Source organism: Clarias gariepinus, chromosome 17, assembly GCF_024256425.1.
Source record: "Clarias gariepinus isolate MV-2021 ecotype Netherlands chromosome 17, CGAR_prim_01v2, whole genome shotgun sequence".
Taxonomy (NCBI): Eukaryota; Metazoa; Chordata; class Actinopteri; order Siluriformes; family Clariidae; genus Clarias; species Clarias gariepinus.
Genome location: NC_071116.1, coordinates 16899266 through 16925596, shown reverse-complemented (window position 1 = coordinate 16925596; position 26331 = coordinate 16899266). Strand labels below are relative to the sequence as shown.

Below are 26331 nucleotides of genomic sequence, written 5' to 3'. Positions count from 1 at the left end.
AAAGTGTTTCTGTGACTGGTTTGGATTGTGGGTTTTGGCAGACAGCTGCTTTCTCCTCTTTCTAGTACTGCAGAACGCACCAGCCTACTTTCACTCATGTCGCAACTGAAAGTTTGTTATAAAACCTGTGAGGCAGCATGATATAAATATAAATAATAAAGAATATATATACATGTATATATATACAAATTGAGAATACAGGGTAAAGCGGTATAGGAAATGAGTGAGTGAGTAGTTAACTCTCCCAACACTGTAATGCTCGTATCACCACTCTTATGGAATGCCTATGGTCCAATCAGATTACTTGGTCAGAACAAAATGTTGTATACAGTACATAGAATAGTACATTATGAGTTCAGGGTAACATCTCTGTGCATGTTCCTCATTGGATTCCATTGAGTTTTCTGTTTTGGTCCTTCCTGAAAGGGACATGGACAGGCTAAAGAGAAATGTCCGCTAGTTGTGAATGTCATCCCATGGACTATTGTAACACAAACCATATTATCCGACCCCATCCTTATTAGCCATGCTTGGGCTTTAATTCTGACTGCTGAACCATGCCGACAGTCATGCACGAGCTGACACCATTTCTTTTAGCGATAATCAAATAGTAGTTACTGGATGTACTTGTAATAGCAAATCTTCTTCTTTATCTGTCTTTCTCCCGACAAAACACCAAACATCATTACATCAGCACGGCTTCCAGCTCTTCTCCTCATGACAGTAGATTATAATCATCTCCCCATTTAACATACAGCTCTGTTGAGTCTCAGCCCACTGCAGCGTTCCGTGTGTACTCGCGTAATCTAATTACCTTCACCCTGCAGGAACCTCGCTTCCCGCCCTGCATTATTTAAGCTACGGTTTAGAAGCGAACCTCAGCCGGGGCAGTGGATCAGCAGTGGGTCAGAGTTCAGCCCTGTGCACACAGTTTGGAGCTGCATTGCATGCTGGATCTCAGCTCAGAACTGATGTAACTTCACCTACGCTCATGCTGAAAGGCACTCAGGCAGGGGAGAACATTAAGACACTTCTAGAAGCAGCTGATTTGATTTTGTAACGATTCGGTCTTCTCGTGAAACATTCATAAGACACATTAGCGGTATATTAGAGTTTCGGAAAAGCAACGGCGGTGTCTTATCCCGGGCTCTTTGGAGGCCTTCGGGAGATTATTTCTGTGCTTGTAAATTTGATACAGAATTGTACTTAGGAAGCATGCATACATTAGAATTGCTTTATAACACTGTGAAAAGTGCAGCAATATACCGTTACTGACAGAAATGCTGGTATTTTACTATGACATAATTCTTGTTTTAGCCTAGAAATTCGCATCAGGGTTTTTAAATTTTTTTTATTTCAGTCTGTACCAGAGCTGAGTCACTGGCTGGCATCAAACGAAGACTGAAGACAACCCTCATCGCCTTGCACTTAAAATAATAAATATAAATTAATGAATTCTTGAGATTCCACTGTGACCTTGACGAGGATGAATCGCATACTGAATATGATTACATTTTTTGTGGTTCTTTTTCAGTTTTTTTATTTCTTAGTTATATTGACGTCTTTGTACTGGCATGATGGTATGATTTATTGTAGACCACAAAGTTCTTATGTAAGTCACTCTAAATAAGAACGTCTACCAAATTTTTTCAGCCAAAACATGGTATTGGGGCTACTGTGTTTTGAAAAAAAAGTCAATTTTCCGGTAGGATTATACTGTACAACACAATTTTTCATCAAACTTAATGCTTCTTATCTCCCAATTCATGAGTTTGTTTTTGTAAATATGCATACACATTTACGGAAAAATTTAATTACATTTAATAAATATAATTTCATGCACTTTTACAGTATGTAGTGTCCGTAACTTTTTTAAATTCGAATCTTTCAATGATCCTAATTGTCATTGGCCAATTTAGATTTCCCATGAAAAGACATGAACCTGAAAAGAGATATTATTCCAAAATGGAAAATATTTAAAATATTGCAACATGAACTTGACATGGTTACAGACACTGCAGATTCCCCCTGCCCCCACCCTCCCCCCACCCCTTTTTTAATCTCTTTTTAATTTAAGCAACAATTTTACAGGTCATGTGCTTCTAGAAGTCGTCACCAATTTTATTATCAATAAAGAAATATGAATAATTCTCATAAAGAAATATGAATAATGTGTAATAAAATCATCTCTCTAAAATGGCTGGAGTAAGCCACTTTAAATTTAGGGAAGCAAGATTGGTCCCTTCCATGTTGCATATACTTTAGAAGTAGCTTATTTTGTATTATATGTATAACATAAAATAAATTATTAAACAAAAAAAAAAATCAGCTCCAATGCTGTGTTTTGTCCCTGTAAACATACTGTAATTCTAAGTATCAGTTGATAATGCTTTGTCTCAGGTCCATTAAAACAACCTTCAAGATCTGTCTGTATAATATAATCCAGTTCTAAAACACACACACACACACACACACACACACACACACTACGACACTAGCAGTACTTTTTAAAGGCCACTAAAGCCGCTCGGTTACAGTCTGTCTTTCTTCTGAACGAGTTGAGAGCGACTATTTTGAAAAGTTCAGGACTTCAGATGAAACCACCAGAAATGTCATTTTCTCGTATTTTCTCTCAATAGCACACACTCTGTTCTCAGTAGCACAGACCTGGTGTGAAGTGTATGATTGTGAAAACCACTGTCACGATTGCTTTTGGACAGATTTGTGATCCTCAAAGAGACAGATTGAAGGTGATCTGCAGGTGCCACCATGTGGTGAACTGTAGTAACACAGTCTGTTTTTTTTTTTTTTTTTTTTTTTAGGTATTTCGCAATTTATGTATTTGTACAGTACGAAGTTCTAACAATTCGTGTCTATAACCTTGTGGGAAGAAATAACTATCTGCAAGTTTAAACACAGGCTAGACCTTTGTATGAAAACCACAGGGGAGGAATTACATTTACATGAACGCTTTGTTGATTTGTAGTATACTCAGTACAGTATACTTAGAACATAAGGGCCTTTATTGCTTTATTTAAACAGATGATTTGCTTTGTGGTTAGAAGGTGAGGTAATAATGATTCATTTTAAAAAGGTATTAACTCATGCTCACAAGATAAATATTTGTTCCCACAGGATAATAATTTGTGCACACATTATAAATAACTGGTTCCCACAAGAGAAATAACCAGTGTTGGGTGTAACGCGTTATACAAAGTAACACGTTAGAGTACTCGGATTACTTTTTTGATGTAACGAGTAATCTAACGCGTTAGGTCCGCTATTTAAGAACTAAGTTATTTAGTTATATTTTCAAAAATGTAATCCCTTATTCAGACAATTTATGTAATCCGTGAGCCAGACAGCAGTTATTCCTAATTCATTAGTGTGTGTGTGTGTGTGTGTGTGTATGTGTGTGAAAATCGTCCTACAAGCCCCGCCCAGATAACACGCCCCCCTCTGTTATTCCTGCTGTTACACCCCCATCTCACCTATGCGGTTTGAATACGCGAGAACCGATGCCCGGAAAAATGGAAGCCTAATCACAGCACCAAACCTCGCGGTGAATCATGATGAACCGTACTTACGGCCACCGCGTGTAACCGCATAGGTGAGATAAGGGTATTAGTAGTTAACAGATTATGGGCCAAACTTCACTGAGTGATGATGGTAAAATAATTATAAGAGTCTTGACTAAAACAACATGCATGAGGAATCACTAAGGATTTTTTTATTTTCTGCAATGAAAAGGTACTCTAACTAGTTACTTTTATCAGAAAGTAACACTGTAATGTAACTGATTACTTTTTGAAGACAGTAATTTTGTAATGGAATTAGTTACTTTAAAAAGTAACATCCCCCAACACTAGAAATAATTTATGCGAACAAGATAAACATCACACCTCAATGTAAAATTTTTTTATTAAACTTGAACTGGTTACTAAAAAAAAAAAAAAACATACCTCAAATTGAGTGCCTGGACAGGGTGCCAATCCATCACAGGGCACACACACACACACACACACTCACAGGCTCATTCACACACTACAGGTAATACCAATAGGAATACCAATCAACCTTATCTACATGTCTTTGGACTGTGGGAGGAAACCGGAGTACTCAGAGAAAACCCACCAAACACAGGGAGAACATGCAAACTCCATGCACACGGTTGGGAATCGAGCCCAGGTCCTGAAGGTGCAGGACGACAGTGCTAACCACATCTATACAATATAATCTATACAATAAAATAATATCATTTAAAGTGCAAATACTTCATTAACTAATGTACTTGCACTACATGTAGCGGAAAAGCGATAACCACCACATCAGAAAAAACAAAGTGTGTATGACTGTGTGTTTATCTATCTATCTATCTATCTATCTATCTATCTATCTATCTATCTATCTGTCTGTCTGTCTGTCTGTCTGTCTGTCTGTCTGTCTGTCTGTCTGTTTTTAGTAAAGCACCAAGCAAGTGGTTGGCTGGATTTAAATGTAAGTTATATGTGAGACAATGTAGTTCGGTGTGTGTGTGTGTGTGTGTGTGTGTGTGTGTGTGTGTGTGTGTGTGTGTGTGTGTGTGTGTGAGAGAGAGAGAGAGACACACAGAGGGAGAAAGTGAGAGAAAGCAAGAGAGAGTAGCTTATTGAAAAATTACAAGTTAAGTTGAGTTGTATATGTATGAACATTAACTATTTTGAAAGTACAAGGAAGTGTGTATTTGAGTGTGAGTGTGTGTGTCATACAAACGTGAGTGTTATTTGATTTGCTATCATTTATATAAGTTTAACAAAAGGGATTTTTCATGTCACCATACTGGATGGAATTGTGAAAAAACAGAACATTTGGTGACATTTCCACGGCTGTCTCGTGATCATCGTCTTGATGATGTGGCATCACAGTTGGTTGGCGTGCATGCGTGTGTCCAAGTGGGCATCGACACCGAGTTATGACACACACTTAAACTCTAATTCACATCCCATAAATAACACATGGCACTCCTTTAGGTGTTGCCGAGATTAAAAGATTGTTGTGATGTTTGTTTTCATGCCAGGTTTATACAGTGGGTTTCATCCAAAAGTTCCTGACATTTCATAACCGTGTGTGTAGCCGGGAGTCCAAGAGAGCGAAATTGCCCGTGCGCTTTGGGCAGGAGGGGTGGCATAATCGAATAAAGGCAATTATGGGCATCTTTGTGCTGAAATATATATATATACGTTGAGTGCTTTCTTCTGAGCTGAGTGATGCAGCAAGAGCAGGAGGTGGTTGTCCTCATACACTCTCCATCCCAGATGTGTAGCTGTCATATGACAACTGGTGGTGGAATTGGGCCAAAAAAATAAATTGTCAAAATTGTGTTGTCTGAATTATAGTTGGTGATGTCTTTTGTGATGACATAACTCACACACACCCACACACCCACACACACACACACACACACACACAAACTAAGAGTTAGCTGAGATGCATGTTGGTGAACAGTCATACTTCTGTTGAATGGCCTTCTCCCAAGAAAAAGATACAGAACAAGAAGAACAAGAACTCTTAGTTTCCCATTAGAACAGCTCTGCAACTCCTTGTTCCCATTGCCATGGCAACACCCAGAGCAGGCAGCTGTGTGCATAAAATGTGTGTGTGTGTGTGTGTGTGTGTGTGTGTGTGTGTGCACTTTTACAAATGGGCCGCTATACAAACACATTGAGTTCATCCAATGAAAAGTACAGTTCAGTCATGGATAGGAACTCATATCATGTGCTAATCCCCACCCCTTCTCTCATTTACACACACTTTTAAAATTGTCTAAAACTCACACTCTATCACATCTGCAGCTGCATGTAAATACAGCTGTACATCACATTTATTTAGTTATGGAAGACTTTTATTAAGCTATTAAACACTACAGGCAAAAGTCAGTGCGATTTTAATTCCTAGATACACTTCTCTTAGCTCGCATTCTTCCGCACTGATATGCTTTTAGAAAGTGACTTACTGAAAGCAGTAGCCACGATTTATGTTTGTGCGTTTCGACAGATGTTTTTTATTCGAAGTAATTTGCTGCTGAGAGAAAAACAAAAAAATCAATTCCAGCATCCAGTCGCTCTACAAATGTGGCTTTTTTTTTTTTTTTTTTGCCAGTGCTGGGATTGAACTTAAAATGGTAAACACTGTGGGTTAGGAGCTAATATCACAGCGATTCAAATCGTTTCAATCTGGTACAGCGTTTATAGACGGGGTCACAAAACTGCTCCGGATGTAGATTTAGGAAACCAGAAGTGATGGAGGCAAAAATAAAACTTTCTCAAATGGCATGAGCAAGAAACGGTAGGAGGATCCGAGACTCAGAAGGGAATCTGTTCTGTTTTGGGTGGCACTAAAATCGATAACGTACTGTAATTAAATTCATTACTCTTCTACAACTGCATGCTGTAAAGTCAAAAAGTACAAAAGGGTGTTGAAAAAGATATTCAGTGTAAGTCTTGTATTTAGATACACCATTTAATAGGAAGAGGTATTACAAATCAAAACCATCAACTCAATCAGTCTACAGTCATGGCCAAAAGTTTTGAGAATGACACATTTAAAAAAAATCTTTTTACCAGATAAAATGGTCTACTGGAGTAGTAATGGGTACTAAGTGTCAAAGGCATTAATTGACAATTACTGTACATTACGTTTATGCAAATAGTCAATATCTGCAGTGTTGACCCTTCTTTTTTTAACCTCCACAATTCACCTTGGCATGCTGTCAATCAATTTCTGAGCCCCGTCCTGACTCAATGCTTGGAGTTTGTCAGAATTTGTGGGTTTTTGTTTCTCCATCCACCTCTTAAGGATTGACCGCAAGTTCCCTATGGGATTAAGGTCTGGGGACGTTCCAGGCCATGGACCCAAAATTTTAACGATGTGTTCCCGAGCCACTTAGTTATCACTTTTGCCTTCAGGCAAAGGCTCTGCATCATGCTGGCAAAACAATATTTGTGTCGTGTTTAAAACTTTTGGATACGGATTTTTGGATATGTCCTGTGTGTGTGTGTGTGTGTGTGTGTGGGTGGGTGGAGTCTACATGTTCTCCACATGCTTGGTGGGTTTCCTCTTGGTATTCCATTTTCCTCCCATAATCTGCAGACCTGCACATTAGGCTAATTGGCATTTCGAAATTGCCTGTAGTGTGTGAATGTGTGTGCTTCTTTGTGTTTGTGTGCCCTAATATGGATTGGCCCCTATCTACAGTAAGGTGTTCCCTGCCTTGCGCTCCTGGGCCACTACTTCTAGGCCTCCTGTGACCCTGATCAGGAGAAGCGATATAGGTATAATATTTTATACTGATGTACTGTAGTAGAAGAACAGTCCAGCAAGTCAAATAGCATTTGTATACAGTAGTTACGTACAAGTGATCATATGACCAATAAACCAGTAGGACATACTGTATTACTATACAACCCGTATAGGTACTGTAAAAGGTAGGTCTTAAAGGTGTTTCAAATCGTGACATAACTACTGTGCACACTATATACTGAGAGGGTGTTATGAGGATATGTACAATCTTATACATAATATCTGTTTTATCTGTTGCCTGCAGTAGCCTGTATTTACAGTGGCTTAATTTCGTGACTCAGTGTGTTAAGGGGCTGAGTTACTGATCAGAAGGTTGGCAGTTCGAGCCCCAGCACTGCCAGGTTGTTACTGTTGGGTCCTTAAACAAGGTTCTTAACCGCCCTGTTAATGGCTGACCCTGCGCTCTGACCCCAGCTTACAGTACTAACCAGAAGCTGGGATATGCAAAGAATAAAGAATTTCACTCTACAGTTATGTGTATGTGAGAAATAAAGGCTAAACTTATTATACTTTCATAAAAAGTGTTGTCCCATCATTAACCCATCATTAGGTGTTCTCCAGGTCTTGATGCTGAAAATACTGTAGCGACCACAAACACTAACCATTTATACATAAGCAACATTTAAAGCATAAACTAACACAGTGTCCAAAACCCCAGTGTTTTTGCTTGCTATCCTCAGGGTGAATAGCTGGGTTGGATTGTACCTAATTAGAAAAAGCAAAGGATGTTAGAATTTGGTCAAAACCAGTGGAAAGAGTTTTTAAGAGTAAAGTAAAACTGAAATGATTAATGCCATCCCAAATTTTGCAATACTTTTTATGATTATATTTAACAGGAAATAATAATAATTTAAACAAATAAACTGTGACTGTGGTGCGCTTGCTAATAAAAGAGCTGAGTGTTGTGTGGGATGTGATAGGAGCTAATACTGTATGTAGGAGTTTTATTATGTCATAGGCCCTCCCACAGCCCATGTGTCCATGCTCATTCACATTTTCTTTCAGCTTCATTTTATTTTTAAAAAAGAATGAAAGTGTACATTATGTGCTATTATGCGTTTAGAGGCTAGTGAGACTTGAGAAATGAATGTAACTTGAGTGCAGTGTCTCAGTGTAGCCAGTAGGTGGAGGAATGCTCTGGGAGAACTGACCAGCAGTATCGGAAGAAGGATGTTGTAATACTTCTCCACGACTTAACATGAGCAGTTTAGCATCAGTTACACCACCATTCAAAACTTTGGACACATCTTCTAATTCCACGGTCTTCCATGATTTAAATTTTTTTTCTACTTTGTAGATCAATGCTGCAGGCATCCAAAGTATTCCATAATCTCCTTTAAACAGGTGATATTGAGATGTGTCTGCTATTTCTTATTTTTTATATATACTTAATAAATATGACCTTCATGTCTTAACATAAAAACTGGTTGTTGTTATTGTTGTTGTTGTTGTTGTTTCCTAATTACCTAATGCCACGTGTGTTATTTAATAGTTTCCAGTATTGTTCTTGAAAAATAAATCCAAACTTGTGTCCAGACTTTTGACTGGTACTGTATATAGAGGATGTCATGAAAAAGTTTTTTTTTTGTGGTTAGCGCTGTCAACTGGCACGTCCAGGGTCCGGGGTCAGTTTTTTTGCATGCTCCTGTGGGTCTGTGTGGGAGAAGTTTGCATGTTCTCCTCTTGCTTGGTGGGTTTCACATTCCAAAAACATGCAGATTAGGTGTTTAATTGGTGCTCCCAAATTGCGGCAGTGTGTACAGTAAATGAGTGTGTGTATGTGAGTGTGTGCGATGGAATGGCATCAGGTGTACTGCCCTGTGCCCTAGGTCTCCAGGGATAGACGTGTGGCCCCCCACAACTCTATATACAGAATAAAGCGGTACAAGCAATGAGTGAGAAAAAAAATTAATATGTCAAAAAAAATTATATTTTGTAAGATCAATCAAAAATGCATTTACAATATATAAACGTCCAACTTCTGAAAATTATGTTAACTTGTGTACTCAATACTTGGTTGGTACTTCTTTAGCACAAATTACTGCATCACTGTGGCATGAAGGTGATCAGCCTGTGTTACTGCTGAGGCATTATTGAAGACCAGGTTGCTTTGATATCTCATAAAAATATCTCATTTTATTTTTGTTAACTCATCTGCATTGCTGGGTCAGTGATTCCTCATCTTCTTCTACTCTAGATTCTCCATGGGGTTCAGGTGAGGCGAGTAATATCATAGTCAGCAAACCAGTTAGTGCTAGTTTTGGCACTGTGGGCGGATGTTAAGTCCTGCTGAGGATTTCGAATGTATCCATTGAAATGCAATCACCCACACCATCAAACATTCACCATCCCAGGAAAGAAAGACAGAGCTACCTCTGCTGCAGAGGATACGTTTATTAGAATTAACAGCCTCAGAAACTAAAAAGTTACAGTATCTCCGATTAGGGCCCACATACTGTAGATGCTTGTCGAAGTTCAAGTTGACATATTTCAACATCCATTGTTTAGAGAAGTCTTCGTGAGTCAGATCTTCCTAGTCGAATTGCAGCAAAGAAAACATTACTGTACTTTTGGAAGAAAAAACAAGCCGAAGATATTTGCAGGATGAATAAACATGAAATCAGAGTAACACAAGTTTGGTTTTAGTGGGACCACCATTTGTTTTCCAAAAGGACAATGAGTCCAAACACACCTCTAGGTTATGTTAGAGCTATTTATCCAAGAAGGAGAGTAATAGAATGCTGCATCAGATAACCTGGCCTCCACAATCATCAAATCCAAATCCAATTGAAATGATTTGGGATGAGTTGGATTGGAGAGTGAAGGAGGAAAAGCAGCCAACATGTACTCAACCCCTCTGGGAACTCCTTCAAGATTGTTGGAAAATTATTCCATAAATATGAGGCTGACTGAGAGAACACCAAGAGTGTGCAAAGTTGTCATCAAAGCAAAAGGTGGCTACTTTGAAGAATTGAAAATATAAAACATATTCTGGCTTGTTTAACATATTTTTGTTGACTACATAATACTATATTTGTTCTGTCATAATTGTAATGCCTTCAGTAAGGTTGAAAACAATAAAAATATAGAAAAACCATTAAAAAAAGAATGTGTGCCCAAACTTAAGACTGGTACTGTATACCAATCAGCCATACCATTATGACCACTGACAGGTCAGCTGAACAACATTGATCATCAATTATATACCAGTAAACTCTGGGCACATGGTCACGAGCACCCAAGGCTCAGCCTGCCTGGTCTGATCTCACAGCCAAACCAATGCAGCACAAATTGCAGAAAAAGTCAACTGGTGTGTATTTTCATACAGTATGTGTAATAAATATTATACATATCATATAACTTTAGATAATTTACAAATGTCAATCCTAAGCATTGAATGCTTTGGTTATCCAGCTGTATAAAGAGGACTTACTGACAGAGTTTCCCCCTTTTACTCTCTCTCTCACTCTCTCTCCTGATCACTGGCCCACACACACACACACACACACACACACACACACACACATGCACTCTCGCTCAGCGCTGAGAGAGCAAGCACAGCTCAGAGGAGAAACACTCGCTGCAGCTGTGAGTCCTCAGCTGCTGCTGCTTCCTGAATACAAACGACTCCAGAAACTGGAAGAGACAGACAGAAAAAGAGAGGGGGGAACAGAGTGTGGACAGAATGACTGCCCACTTAACTGAGCAGCAGAGCTGTTGTCTGGAGATGCATGCCAGAGGGGGCGAGGATCCTTGTGGATGCGGATACCCGGTGTCGCCTGCCTCGGCTGTTCCCACCATGCCACGGCAGCGTGCCAGGCTCACACCGTCACGCTCTGATGGCTCGTGGAGAAGCCCGAACAGAAACATGATGCTGCGTACCAAAGGGGGTAGCTGCGACCTGTGGTCCGAATGCAGCTGTGCGCAGCATGGTTGGCGCGAACCGTATCAGGTAAAAAAAGACGAGTGTTCGGGATAAGGGTGTGAGAAGACTGGAGGATGGATGTACTGTAGGTTAGACTAAAGAGGAGAGGGGGAGGAAATAAAAGGAGGGAGAGGAAGGCTCTGAGTTGTCTGAGAGCCAGAGAAGTGTGCACTGGGCTGGTCATCTTGTAAAGAGCAGTATGTTGTGTAATGTGGTGCTGATTGTGTTTACACATTTTTACAGGATCTGATACACATGTCTTTTGAAAGCTAACCATCTAAAGCCACCTGTCTGTCTGTCTGTCTGTCTGTCTGATTGTTTTTCTTGTGACTTGCATAAGATTCTAGTGTCCACTCTAAACCATAGAACTCTCTCATACATCTCTGTTAAATATACTGAAGTAACAGTTGCCATGTAAATTTTAAAGGTGCAATTGTAAGTGCATCTGGGCTTGTCATATCATCACTTTAAGCCTAAATAATTACGATTTACAGAATTGTCATCAATAGATCTACATTTTCTGTCCCCGGATTGACCTCTGCCCTCAGACTAAGGACAGCAGCTCAGCTTTGTTACTTTTACCTAAAAAAAAAAAAACAATCAGCAAGGAAAAATACAGATTATATCAAAGTAAGAAGGTAAACTCGTTAGTATTTTCACTGCCTTTGCAGTCGACATGGTAGGCAACAGAGGGCTGTAAAAGAAAAAGATAAACCGCCCCTTTAAGAGTTAAGTGAATAACCAGATCAAGGTTGAATGTGATCCTAGTGTATATTGTGAGTGTGTGTGTGTGTGTGTATCTGTTGGTTTGATTTGCGACAGCAGTGTTTGGGTAAGTTCTCTGTAGTGTGCTCTTGCCTCTAGGCTCTTACAATGGAAATGCATACTTGTCCCAAACATACCGTTCTCATGCTCGTGCTCAGTTCCATCATTCTTGCTTCCACGGTGGATTTCCTGCCAGTGTTTCATCGATTGCACTTTGTGTAGACGAAAGGTAACTGACTGTGATACCTGTCTTCGGTATGATAATATGAAAGCCATTTAAACCTGCATTTCATGCTCTACATCTACAGGATGTTTAAAAAAAACACCAAGACTGATCCAGACTGAGTTTTATATACAGTGGATGTGCGGAACTGGTTAGTGGATCCAGGATGGTGCTTTGTGGGTTAAAAGTGGCCGTGGAGGTGATGTCCGACTGATGACTGCACACCTAAAGAAACCCTGTCCATTCTGTAATCAGATTGGAGTTAACCAGACTCTTGCTGATGGGTTGTAACATGGGGCAGGTACTTGTGTATTATTGAGGTTGGTGACTCTATGTATAGAATCTCTCTGGCCTAAATTATTAAGAGCTTTAACCTAGAACAAGAGCTGCAGCTGCAAAATGTGCCTGAATTCCCCAAAAAATGCCATTAATGTCATTATCTAAAAACCCCAAATCCCTATTTTAATCTCCTTTTAGGGATTTTTTGGTTGTAATCGGACGGATTTGATTCAGAGATTTGGCACAATGTGGCTGTGTCACGGGTTTGCTGATCACTATTCAGACATATTTATTCAGGTAAAGTGAGCCTAACGTGCTAATAACACCCATATGATCATAATCAAGAGCAACATCTTTCATCCACAACTTTGAGACTGGGATATGACTAGGAATGTTTTGGGTTTCCCAACCCTGCTCACAATTCGAACCTCAGCACTTCATCCAGTTAAACCGGCTCTGAATTTCAGGGCCAGGTGTGTTGTAACAAACCACTTCAAGGCAGTGGATCTCCAGGAATGACATTCGATTCCCTCACTCTAAACAATTTAGGATAATCTAAGCTAAACTCGCCGCAAATATAAGGCTATTACAGGCAATTTCTGGTTTAGCTGATTCTGTTCAACCTCAGACATTTTGTTTGTGAGAAATCGCAGCATAAGCAGAAACAGAGGTGATTTTTGGTAATGATTAGTCATTACACTCTCAGGGCTTTCTCATGACGTTTGTTGTCGATTACTGCCTTCACCTTTCGCAAAAGTGGAAAAAGAAGAAAAGAAAAAAATATTCCCTATAAAGAGCGTTTGCTAATTTTGCGAAACACAAAACAGCTCCACTGAAATAACCATCCTAAACACTAAAGCAGGTCTCCAAGAGAAAGTTCTGTCCTGATTTGCTTGCTCTTGTAAACTCTGGGGAAATTATCCACAACAGTATATTTAAAGTCTTCCTAAGCACTGCTGTGGTTTAGTCACTCCGCACCCAAACACACATACACACACTCCTTAATAGCCTGCACTCCTACTCTATACTGTTCACTGCATCGTCTTACGAACCCATTAAATGTATATCAAAGCTATTTTCATTACTTTGTCATGATGGAACTCTTCTATCAGGGGACAGGATTGAAATATAAATGTGATTTCTACATTACTTATCAGTATTAATTACCCCGATTTGTATTACATTATTTATAGTATTTGTGGCATCGGGGGAAAAAATAGTATCCAGTAAAGCGTATGGAAGAGATCAGGTGAGCTAGTCTGTTGATTAGATCCAATACACTAAAGATTCTGACATGCATGTGCTTGTGAATTCTTACCACAATTTGTTCAACGGATCTTGATGATAATTTACACCTCTTCAGGGATTTGTTGCACTTCCAAGCCAACCCCTATCACAATCAGGGCCGTGAAGTACTTCGTAGTGTTTCTTACTTAGGCAGATTTAACTGTAGGATTTCCTGACTTTCTACTGTAGTTTCGGTGTCACCTCCGAATCAGGTCTGAATGCATAACTAGGTGTTAAAGGTGCAGTCATAAAACTAATTTGAAGCCATAATGTATATGTTGAACTTAAAAACAGGATTTTCAAGAGGCTTCAATTGACATTTACATCAGTCCATTGCGCACACTCTTTTCTAAAGTTTTAGCTCATGGGATAATCATTCCAGTCTTGACATAGTGTTAAAGTTTGGCAAAGGCTTGTCAGTGGTTAAGTGTCACTTACTGGTCCCGTGGAGACATTATACAAGGCTTCGACTTACCTGAGCTTTATGAGTTTTTTTAATTTTTTGTCCTAAACAAAACTGCTATTTGTTGAGATACTGCTGCAATTATCAGCTGTCCTGCATCCCGGTGTGGCTTCATAACATAGTGATGTACAATAAAACACGGTTCGGTTGATATATGCCTTTTCTCATGTGAAGCTTCTAATGCATCACTGTTTTCAATCAGGGAGAAAAAGCTGAAGTGGGAGATGAAAGCTTTTTATGTGTGAGCGCATAAGACTTTTTAAATGAAGAGGTGTGTGGGTGCATGTGTCTTTATCAGACCACATCGATGCAACAGAAGCTCTTAATTAATTTCCTGCTGTGATGCTGTACTGTCCTCCCTCTCTCTCTCCCTCTCTCTCGTTCTCTGTGATTGAAGCAGTAGCTCTTGTGGCTTTCATTAATGTAGTCAGAGCCTTGTGCAGTCAGCAGGCGAAGTCTCAGCCTCAGGCATCGATTGCTCTCTCAGCAGTGCTGCCACTCTCTCACCTGGGCCTTATGGGCTTTGTGGTGCTGCTCCCTCTGAATGTTAATGTTCGTCACAGGCTCTTTGTGTGTGCGTGTGCATATGTGTGTGTGTTTTGTAATGTAATCAAGTGCGTGGATTGCTGGCCTCAGGCCAATGAATGTTTAATTTAAGGCTTGATGAAGGAAACTTGAATCAGTGTTAAAGCGACACCTTTTCCTGTACTTCTCTGGTGTAAAATCTGTCACTTCCGGCGCATTCAAATCTGATTCAACCGATATTTTATTATTCTCTCTCTCTCTCTCTCTCTCTAAATATATATGTGTGTGTGTGTGTATATATATATATATATATATATATATATATATATATTGGTTTTATGTTATTATTTATTTATTTATTTATTTATTTTTATTACTTTTATTATTATATTATTATCATTATTACTATTCTTATTAACCAATATTTTTGTACTTAAATCCTTTTCTAGTCTATTTTACTGCATACAATTTATCTTTTATATACCATAATGGTTGGTTTTAAATTTGACCTCAAACCAAACTTTCAAAAAGTAGTTTATGCATAACTCACTTATAATGTAATTATTAGGGCAGTGGCTGAGCAGTTTTACAATTTGCAACTGAATAAAACAACTAGATTAGATTAGATTAGATTAGATTAGATTAGATACATACAATTTGTTATACAAACAGAAGATGCATTTGGTAATAGAGTTATGGTGTATATATATACAGTAGTGATATAGTTAACATTGTGCAGTGAACGTGCTACAGTAAACAGAAGGTGTTTTAGGTAATAAAGATGTGGAATTTATATGTCTATGTCTATGATTGTGTACAGTATAATATAGTGTAATGTAGTAACTGTGCGAACATTGCTGTGGATTAGCACGTCTGGAGGATAACATGCCAAAAAGTAACAGGATATACATATGTACTGTACATGTGTGAATTCTTATTTGTACAGTGTAAACAGAATAAAGAATAAAAAAAATTTAGGTGGTTCAAAGATGCATCGTGGTAAAAAACGAAGCGCAATATAAAAAGAAAGTGACAGTGCAGTGATGTGTTAGCTAATAGTTCACGTTCAGCTGTTCAGTGCTGTAACAGCCACAGGAAAAAAAAAAAAAGTACAGATGCATGCTGACTTACAAACAAGTTCTGTTCCCAGGAGCATGTTCATAAGTCGGATTTGTTTATAAGTTCGACAAAGTCTTATACACATTTGACACGAATATACAACATAAAGCATGCCACTTCACTTGACTAAATCTCTTGCTTCTTTCCCCATACTGCCCTCATGACCACGCCTTAGGAAATGAATCTTTTACTGTATATGTCAAATGTAACAGTGTTGTCTCTGCTCCTTTCAATCGTGAGGCGGAATGCCGGACTCCATTTTGTCTCAGAGCTGTTTTCCACTGTTTTGGACTGTGAACTCTGGTTTGTTAAGTATTTTCTGAAATTCAACCACCCCCACACACACAAACATAGTACATACAGTATAGTGTATAGACTTTAGACATTTTATACATTTACTTACACACTGAAAATATTGTACAGTATATAATTGTATATATAAAATCTGGTGCACTTCAGTGTCTATTTTTGTACAATACACAAATTAGGAAGTGAGCTACTTCCTAATTCATTCTCTCTATGAATGTTTGTAGAACTGCGGTCCGTTTGTACAGTATATACAGTATATATTTACAAAAAATACGTAACTTGAATAAGTCGGGGACTACCTGAATAAAAGTGTCTGAAAAACGTACTGTATCTATGCATCCATCAGCCTCTATGACAATTATTCATTGTAGCCTTATGGAGGGCCTAGATTACATCCCAGGGAATTTAGAGCACAAGGCATTGTACATTCTGGGTAAGCAAGATTTGAAACCTCACTAACCTGGAGGTGCAAGGTCACAGTTCAAACCTTTAAACCACTGTTCTGCGGTCTATTATTTGATCTAAAGATGATCTTGTAACAATGAGATTGAGATAAAAAAGAAATAAAGAATACCATAGCAAACCAAAGCACATTCCAAATTCTGAACAATATGGAAAATACTGTAAATGCTGTTTTTTTTTCCTATCCATGCATGATCAGACACTGTATTACCTCTTATGCAAATAGGAGGTCCCATCTCTACAATTACACTTCAGTTTTAATTAGTTCTTTTATCAGGAGAGGAAAAGTGGTGAAAATGGTAATCTCATAGGTAATAAGTGCAGTCAATAAATATTAGTCTGAAGGACCCCATACAGTATTCTGTAACCTGTTTTCGGGTGTCATAGAAAGGCTAGAATTTTGTATGTGTGTGAAAGAGAGAACAGAGGAAGAGTTGTGTAATTAAGACCAGCAATGGCCCGAAATCAAATCAAAATCAACTAGCAATAACAGAGGCATCTTTGTGTTTGGAAACAACGTGAACACAAAAATTTCAACCAGACTAAATATTGTCTAGACTGAAAATCCCTTTTCGTTATTGGTTTGTCTTGCTTTTTGTTCTTCTTTTCAGCGGTGAAATGTACCTATGTGCTCTGTAAGGCCATCACTCTTTTCACCTGTGATTGTGTGTGTTCCGGCTCAGTGGTTTGTGTGGGTTGTGTTGTGTTTGCCATATTGAAGCGATGTTCTTCAGTCTGACATGACTATTTCATCTTCGAATAGAAGCGTTATAGGACAGGTCTTACATGGCTAACCTACCCTGATGTTTCTTTCTCTCTTACAGGCAAGTCCAGCACCAATTATAGTCAACACAGACACTCTGGAGTCAGTACCTTATGTGAGTTTCACAGTTTTTCATCTTTTTTTTTTATGTTGTGTATTGGTACCAGTGTTAGTGTTAAATACGAACAAAGAGACACAGATAGAAATAGAGACAAAATATTGTTTTTTTTTTTTATTTTTAGAAAAGCTAAGACAATCTGGTTAGAATAGCAGCAGGGAAGAAATATCATGGGGTGCACGTGTGGGAAAGTTTCACTTGCATTCATTCAGATGTGAAGCCCACAGGAAAATAAGGACTATACAGCATTCATTCTTTCATCCATTCGTTTATCTTTAGGAATCTTCCGCTCAGGGTCGTAGTGGTTTTTATTAGGCTACTAGTTAGTCTGGGAAATAGAACCAAATTAAAAAATGTAATGAAATACGGTAGAAATACAGTGGCGGACAAACACACTAAGACATGTACTATAGTTCTCCCTGTGCACAAAACATTAATTAATTTGTGATTAATTAGTTCGAGCTTATCTGGCTAAAGAGTTGTGTTAATTAGAATATGTTGGTTTTGTTAATCGATGGAGGCTAAAAAGAAAAAAAAAATGTGGCCATTTCAGATGGGTCAAATTATATGCATCAAGCAAATGCAAAAAAACAACTAAGAAGAATAGAGATCAATTGATAGAGAAAAAAAATGCATACATTATTAATCCCATGGGGAAATTGTATTTCACTTTAGGATTTAAAAAGTAAAAAACATATATATGTTTAATAGTGAAAGTAAGTGCTAGCCCCGAGGTTATGATCTGGGGTTGCTTGAGTTGGTCAGGTTTAGGCTCAGCAACATTATTTGACAGTTAACATATTTGACAATAAAATGAAGTCAGCTGACGACCTGAATGTACTGAATGACCTGGTTATCTCATCGGTTCTCTCTTCCCTGGTGGCACGGATATATTCTAGGACTTAAATTTTAAAAAGTTCTGAGAGAGTGGTTCTGAGAGAGTTCATGCGTGAACTGGACCGCTCTCCCAGAACTTTCACAGTGTGTGCTGTAATTAAAGATAAAGACTCGGTTTCTGAAGCCGAGGTGTCCACTTTTGCACAAAAATGGCTAAAGCTAGGGATTTCTTAAGCGTATTGTGAACTTCTGTGGCAAATTTCAAACTTATTATTTACTCTATACCATCAGGTTTAAAGGAATAAATGACTCCATATAAAATACTGATCGTCGAATAGCACTAACGGATTATTCTTATTATCATATTCATAATAATCATTATAAAAAAATCGAATGTCATTAAAACATTGAAACTGATTTTTGTCTCAGTACCTTTTACCATCACTGAATAACAAAAGTAACAGTGTGAGCAGTCTTACCCAAAAAGTCCCTTTCACCCCCATTTCTATTTTTTTGACACACATTATAAACTCAAGTGATGCGGATGAGATTGAAAAACTTCCAGCGCCACAGTGTTGACAGTGCTCCAGTGTTTTACAGGACAGCATGTTAGGCTCCATATTCAAATAGTGGTGTTGTGTTACACCCCTAGCATGTAACATAAGACACAGAGTTGGACACAGTGTTGTGGTGTCACATGAGTTGTGGTTTACTAAGTAACATTTATATGACATCATTCAGTACACGGCAGATCTCTCCGATAAATATTACATGAGATTTGTCTCTAAACGGCTGCGCTGTATTATAATGTTTCGCAAGCTAAGGCTTTTTGATAACCACTGGATATTTCCCCTCATTAGCATTGAACATGAATGCCTGCTCTCTGTGGTGTTTGGCAGCAGTGGGGGGAGGGGGGGGTGGCTGAATTTGGATGAAGTGTGAATAAAGACGAATGAACTGATGAATGACAGAGACGGGTATGAATGAGTGCTAGGGGAAAGACATATGACTAAACAGATATTGATGATAAAATAATAAGTAGGTGGTTGCACTATAGAGTAACACATTTGTATTATTATGATTTTACTATCTCAAGAATGAACTAACTCTAAAGTTATAAGTAAATATAGCACAGGAATGCAGCCCTGGTTGCAGTCTTAAGCACAGTTTTTCAGTTTCTTATTACAAATTTATGGTAAATTTGTTCTGTTTCTTAATGTCTTAGGAGAATACTGGTATAAGTCAAGGCTAACTTTAAAAATGCAAGAGGCAAAACATAACAAGTTAGGCTTGCACTGATTCCGTGAGAAATAGCTCCTAGAGCATTCGTATACTTTCCCAAATTCATCCCATATGCTATTCTTCTCTGTCTCATGTCATCATTAGTTAAAAGACGGAGTGTCATTGTAATATCAAGATAGTTTGTAGTAACCATTACGCTGGTCTACAACTAAAATGCTTACAAAATAACAATGAACATTTTTTTTTTCTAGTTTTGGGTTTGCTAAAAAATAAAAACAAGGCTTGGGATTCTCAGTTTGCTTTAGTTTTTAAAATATGCTACTCTGCCAATATCAAAAAGCTTGGTGGAAATCAACAGGTTTTAAAATTCCGTTCTTAGTCTTTTGGCTGCTCCCTTTGAGGGGTCGCCACAGCATACTACACAATTTGGCACAGGTTTTACACCGGATGGCCGTTCTGATGCAACCTATACATTTGATCCGGGCTTGGGACCGGCACTGCATCCAGTGGCCGGGGTTTGTGCATTTGGTGCGAATTATACCCGGGCCTTCCACATGGCAGACGAGGAACCTACCTTTGCTGTTGGCTATCTGCTAATGTCATATACACCGATTAGACATAACGTTAAAATCATTAACATTAAGACCACCTAGGTTTTATGTTCCCCTTGTGCCAACGGAAAGTCGTAAAAATTTATTTTGGCCAGTGTTATCACTATTTAGAAATGATGGAGGTTTTACATGAAATAAGGCTTTGGTGCCACAGATGTGCGCGTTGCTGCTTTAAAGCCATAGCGTCAATGGTTTGAACCTTTCTGCATTTAGTTCTTGTGCATGTTCTCCTATGTTGGCTTTTCCTGGGTTTTCCCAGTCTCATGGTTGGTGGATTGGCAACTCTGTATTAAGCACGAAAGTCCTTGAATGTATTTGTGTCCTCCTTTTTCCTGCACAGTGATCCTGTAATAAGCTCCGAGTCCACCACAACCCTGAGAAGGATAAATGTTACTAAAAGGCAAATACAGATACAGTAATCATACTCTTGCAACATTTATTCCCACATGATATTATTCTCTGCTTTCTCTTAATAGGAATTTCTGGACCTACAGTAATTAGCTAATAGTCCCAACTCTATACTCTTTGGTTAACATGTTATTATTTAAAAATATATGTACATGTAGTTTATAGTTATCTACTATCATTTTATACAATGAAAAACTCAATGTACTAAATTAGCTGCTGTTACACAAAACTAAACATTACATACTTAACCTAAATTACTATGCAGTTAAACACTTAGACCTCAAACATACTTTTTTTTTTGTCAGGGGAGAGCAACACTGCAGGGTCACCACACTGCCTGCCAGTTTTCCATTGAAATAACATTTCAATTTAAATTGTATCATCTACATTTTGCTTGCTTTTGGGTATTAGATTTCTATATATAGCTGCTGTACCTTGTTTGTTTCTGAATGGATGTGGTGGTGTGTGAATCAAAGTGTACAGCTTCAGCATTTAGAGCAGCTCTATAAATCACTCTGCCAGAGAACTGGCTAACTTTTACAGAGTGCGAGAGTGAATAGGAGGCTGATGAAGAATATAATCAAGATTATGTTATTATTGATGATGATGATGGTGATGATGATGATGCTGGTAATAACGAGGATTATGATGAAGATTATGTTAGTGTTGACGATGATGGTCATGATGAAGATTATGTTAGTGTTGAGGATGTTGATGATGATGATGATAATGGTGATGATGGTGATGATGATGATGGTGATGCAGCTGCTGCTGATGATCAGATGAACAGAATCATAAGATGGTAACATTTGAAGATCCCTGGTTGAAGCTATAGTCAGCATTTTTAGTTGAAGCTAGCCTTTCTGAAATGCAGATTCTAAACAAATATACAGTAGATTTCAAATGTTGCTTGACTAAAAGCCACACACCCCAAAATCACATGCATATACATTAAGCCAGGTCTGAGACTATGTTCTGTAAGGAAAAATAGCTTTAGAGGCATCTTCTTTTCCAATAAGGTTTATTGATAGTGGACAACAAGTTTACTTTCTTTGGGACCTTGTTTTTTTTTCTAATACTGTATGTTGCATTTTAATTTAAAGTGTTTGTAAACATATATGTTCCTAATATTTTATAGAAAAATACAAAACCTTTTCTATAAATCTATGAGGTTTAATAAATGTGAATGTGAAAAGGAAATATTATACCAATCACTGTTTTTGCAAAAGTCTAGAGCTACCCCTCATTTCTTTATAATAAATTCAATTGAATAATGTAGATTAAATTAAAGAAATGATAACATTATTTTTTTACTATGACAAGCAGCAAAGTGCCTAAAGATACAGTTTAAAAATGAGTCGTTTATGTAATAACCTCAGCAGCAACCTCATTTTCCCTCTCTTCAGTTCTAACCACTCAGCATTCAGCATCAGCAGTATATAATACTAATCATAACCTTATCATCTGTCATCTTATACACCTATTTCTCAAGACTACATAAAAAAATAGAATTCAGGGATTTCATGTAATGTATACAAAATGCAAACACAATTACAAAAAAAAAAAAAGCAAATAAAAATTCTTTATAGCACATTTATCAGTGGACATATGGACAGTGGAAAAAATTATAATCTGGATATAAATTTTAAAAAGTTCATCCCTAATGAGCCAGCCTGAGGCAACGGTGGCAAGGAGAACCTCCTGAGACAACATGAGGAAGAAACCTTGAGAGAAAACAGACACACCAGGGAACCCATCCTCATTTGGATGATACTGGATTTTACTACTTAAAATATAGAGTTCTTGACTCCAGTATATATACCATCTATGTAGTCTGTCCCTCTATAACTACAATGTCCCTACAGAGAAACATAAAGTATTTACGTAACAAATTGTGTATATATTTTTTGTTTTATTTTGTGCATGGGTTTAGTTGTCACTCTACAAGCTGGAGTGACTGGAAGTCTTCAGTTACAGTACTTTAAAGCTCCATTTAGCCCTCTGTGTTCAATAAGTACAGCAGTTTCAGCAGGGAGATGCAATTAAGCTCTGTTTAAATGAATGGTGCAGATGCAGAGGATGTGAATGGAGTGAGGACTGAGGAGTTGTAGTCAGAGCTTTCAGACAGACTGTGCTAATGTTTAATTGCCCTCTCTGTGGCACTGCAACCACAGGAGGCTTCAGTGACTAGGAAGAAAAGCTCTAGTTCCGTTACACTGCTGATTAGTATGGGTTTTTTTTCTGTGGTATGGACGTCGTGGCGTATCTTAGTCTAAGAAGGACCGGATGTTTAGCAATGATTATGAGTATAGAGATGTCCCATATGTAGCTTGTACTGTACATACATTGCAGTGGAAATTAACACACATACTGTACACAAGCAGATACAAAAGATGCATACAGTATATAAAGACTACAGTAACTATTGCTTCTTCTGGATATATCCCATATATTGTGCAACAGCAACAAGCGTGTTTTTTTAGAACATTCATGATTTTTCAATGTGTATTTGTGTTTTTTTTTCTTTTTCTTTTTCTAAGTAGCACATTCACTGTGACTCACCACTTTATTATGAGCCTGTGTAAGCCTGCAGTCTGGATGGCTCTCTCCTCCCCTCTGCAGCTGAAGTCAAGCCACAGCACACAAACACTTCTCCCCAAGGACGCACCCGGCGAAAGCACCACTTAGCATTGCTGATGTGAGGCAGGCTTAGGTTTGAGCCACGGTAATACTGCTCGAGTGTAGAGCGGCTCAGACAGAAGGACGATGTTTTCCTGACATTAAAAAAAGCAAATCAGTCTCCCGACTCATCGTCTGTCGTCTGCATAATCAGGAGACTTTGTATATGTCTGTGCCATCTTATGTGCTGATTAGCAGCGCCGTTGTTATTGTCACGATAACGGATAAAGAGTTCGGCAATTCTACCAGACTCTGAGATTCGTCAATCAATCGCTTCTCTGTCACTGATGATGTTGATGCCTGTTGAGCTCTGTGTGCTGATGGCGGATCAGAGTGTGTTCCCTCAGAGCCAGCAGGAGGCTTTCGAGGGCTCTTCGTTTTCCTCCTCATCTGTTCTGATGAGATGGTGCCAGACCGATGTGCCTCAAGGCCATGAACAAGACAGCTTGGTGTCCTCGATCACAACACACAAAAGGACATCAGGATTATTGCTCTAGAAATAAATAAAAAAAAAAACCTACATGACTCAATAAAAAAGAAACATCAACAGTGTCACAGTTTATGAGCAACTAGTTCAGAAATAATCTGCTTATAAAATTTTGTCACGTTTTATTTTTATTTGTATAAACATGAACAAGTTTAAAGTTTTGATGTTTATTTATCTTATCTTGTTGGTCAGAAGGTTATTAATGCATTATACTGTATGTTCAGCTCATTCACATTGACTTTGATGGCACATGCTTGACATACATATTTTATTACTAATAATATACAACATACTCTCTATAACAAACTATGTATTGGCTTAATCATTGAATCCAACTTTAAAAATCTCTTTTCTCACAGTTGATGGTGTGACACGAGCATGTCGACAAGAGCAATGTGCACACATAGTTGAAGAGGTTAAAAGAAGCAGAGATCAGCATTGGAGACAAACCATGCTGTGGGAGAACATCATATTTGTCACACTTCAGATTTAGATCAACAAACAAAAAGTAAATCACGCAATCAAGCGTATGTTCTGACTGCCAGTGAGTCTTTCACATTGCTGTGGAGGAATTTTGCCCCACGTTTCTGTCTTTTCTTCTAATTTAGCCACATTGGAGAGTTTTTAAGCATAAACCGCCTGTTTAAGGATTTTAATTTAAGTCCAGACCAAAAACTTTCATTTTGTTTTTATTTGAGCCTTCCAGTGGTGGACTTGCTGGTGTGTTTCGTATCATTGTCCTACTGAATAATCCAATAAGTTTGAGGTCATGAACCGATGACCGGACATTCTCCATCAGTATTTTTTTAGTAGAGCATACAGTAGAATTCATGGTTCCATCAATTATGATAAGACGTCCAGGTCTTTAAGCTGCAAAGCAGCCCCGGACCATCACACTACCACCACCATGTTTTACTGTTGATACTGTATGATGTCCTTTTTTATGAAATGCTGTGTGTTAGTTTTATTCCAGATGTAACAGGACACAGACCTTCCACAAAGTTAAACTTTTGTCTTATCAGTCCACAAAAAGTTTTGCAGATAACAATAATAATAGCAAGATGTTTTTAGGCAAATGTAAGATGAGACATTGTGTTCTTTTTGGTCAGAAGTGGCTTTCACCTTGGAACTCTTCCATTTTTAGCCAGTCTCTTTTTTATTGTTGAATCATGCCATGCACACTGACCTTATCTGAGGCAGGTTAGGCCTGCAGTTCTTTAGATGTTGTTCTGGGTTCTTTTAGGAGCTCCTAAATGAATCATCGTTGTGCTCTTGGAGTAATTTTGGTAGGCTGGCAACCCTGGGAAGGTTCAGCACTGTTTCAAGATTTCTCCATCTGTGGATAGTAGCTCTCACCGTGGTTCCCGTGAGTCCCAAAGATTTACTGTAGAAATGTCTTTGTAATGTTTTTCATCTGTTTCTTCAGATTGCGGCATGTGAGATCCTTTAGCTTGCCTTATTTTTTTAGACAGGTTCTATTTAAGTGATTTCTTGAGTCAACAGGTCTGGTGGTAATGTCCTAGATGTGGCAAGTTCATTTTAACTCAGCTTTCCAAAAATTACTTTTTCACAAAGCAATTACTTTTTCACATTGGCCCAGGCAGGTTTGGACATAAGGGTTTAATGGATGAATTATAATTTATTATATTTTCAGCTCATTCGCATGTACTTTTATGGCACATGCTTGACATATTTTATTATTAATAACAAGGGTTTATTAATAATACAAGGGCTGTACCGAAAGTGATGCAAAAGTGGTCATAGCTTTTTTTTTTTAATTAACTGACTTACAGTGGGTCATTCAAATTGCACAAATCCACAGAAAAATTAGGAAGGAGCAAATAATTTTTTCATTGCAAGGTATATTTATGGAAGGAATCTTTTTAAGATGCCAGTATTTTTGGAAAGTGTCTAAGACGGGTGCTTTCTGGTTTCTGGTTTCCTAATGGTAACATGACAAGCGGATTTTAATCTTATAAACCTTAAAAGGTATGATGTGATTTTTTTTTTTTCACCGATGTACCACAACATCTGATTTTCTGTTATCGTTTTCTTTTAAATGATGCACATCATTTATTTGCTCGCTTACTTTATTGAAGTTTTTAGCTGCGTTGTGATATATCTGTCCATGTCAACCATTGATATAATTGAATAGTGCTTCTTTCCCCTTTGTTCTTTCTTTCCCATCAGCTTGAATGTAGTTTGCACTTCAATCAGCTCTTGCTTATTTCTCAAGGCTTTGAAAGCCTTGAAAGTATTTTTTTCTCCACCACATAGAAAAGAATCACTTATTCTCACTCATGGTCTATACCGCTTTGTCCTGTATACAGGGTCTTGAGGTGCTTGCAGCCTATCCCAGGAGACTTAGGCCACAAAACGGGGTGCACCCTGGACAGGGCACACCCACTGCATTTTGGAATTTTGTAGATTTCCAAAAAATCCTTCCAGCTTAATGCCCTGATGGTATGAGCATTTCAGCAATGTTTCTTTT

At 38.2% G+C, this 26331-nt stretch overlaps 1 protein-coding gene across 27 annotated transcripts in view; it reads left to right on the top strand.

Annotated features, from left to right (window-relative positions):
- dlg2 (discs, large homolog 2 (Drosophila)) overlaps window positions 1-26331 on the top strand; it is a 277019-nt gene that overhangs the window by 181303 nt on the left and 69385 nt on the right. For 25 of the 27 annotated variants that reach the window (XM_053515546.1, XM_053515556.1, XM_053515568.1 and 22 more), the window contains one exon: window positions 17520-17573. The exons of 1 other annotated variant lie outside the window; for it this stretch is intronic. In XM_053515546.1, coding sequence (XP_053371521.1) covers window positions 17520-17573 — 54 coding nt within the window. Of the gene's footprint in view, window positions 1-11096; window positions 11291-17519; window positions 17574-26331 lie in introns of those variants that run through there. One more of the 27 variants, XM_053515559.1, reaches the window with a different exon arrangement.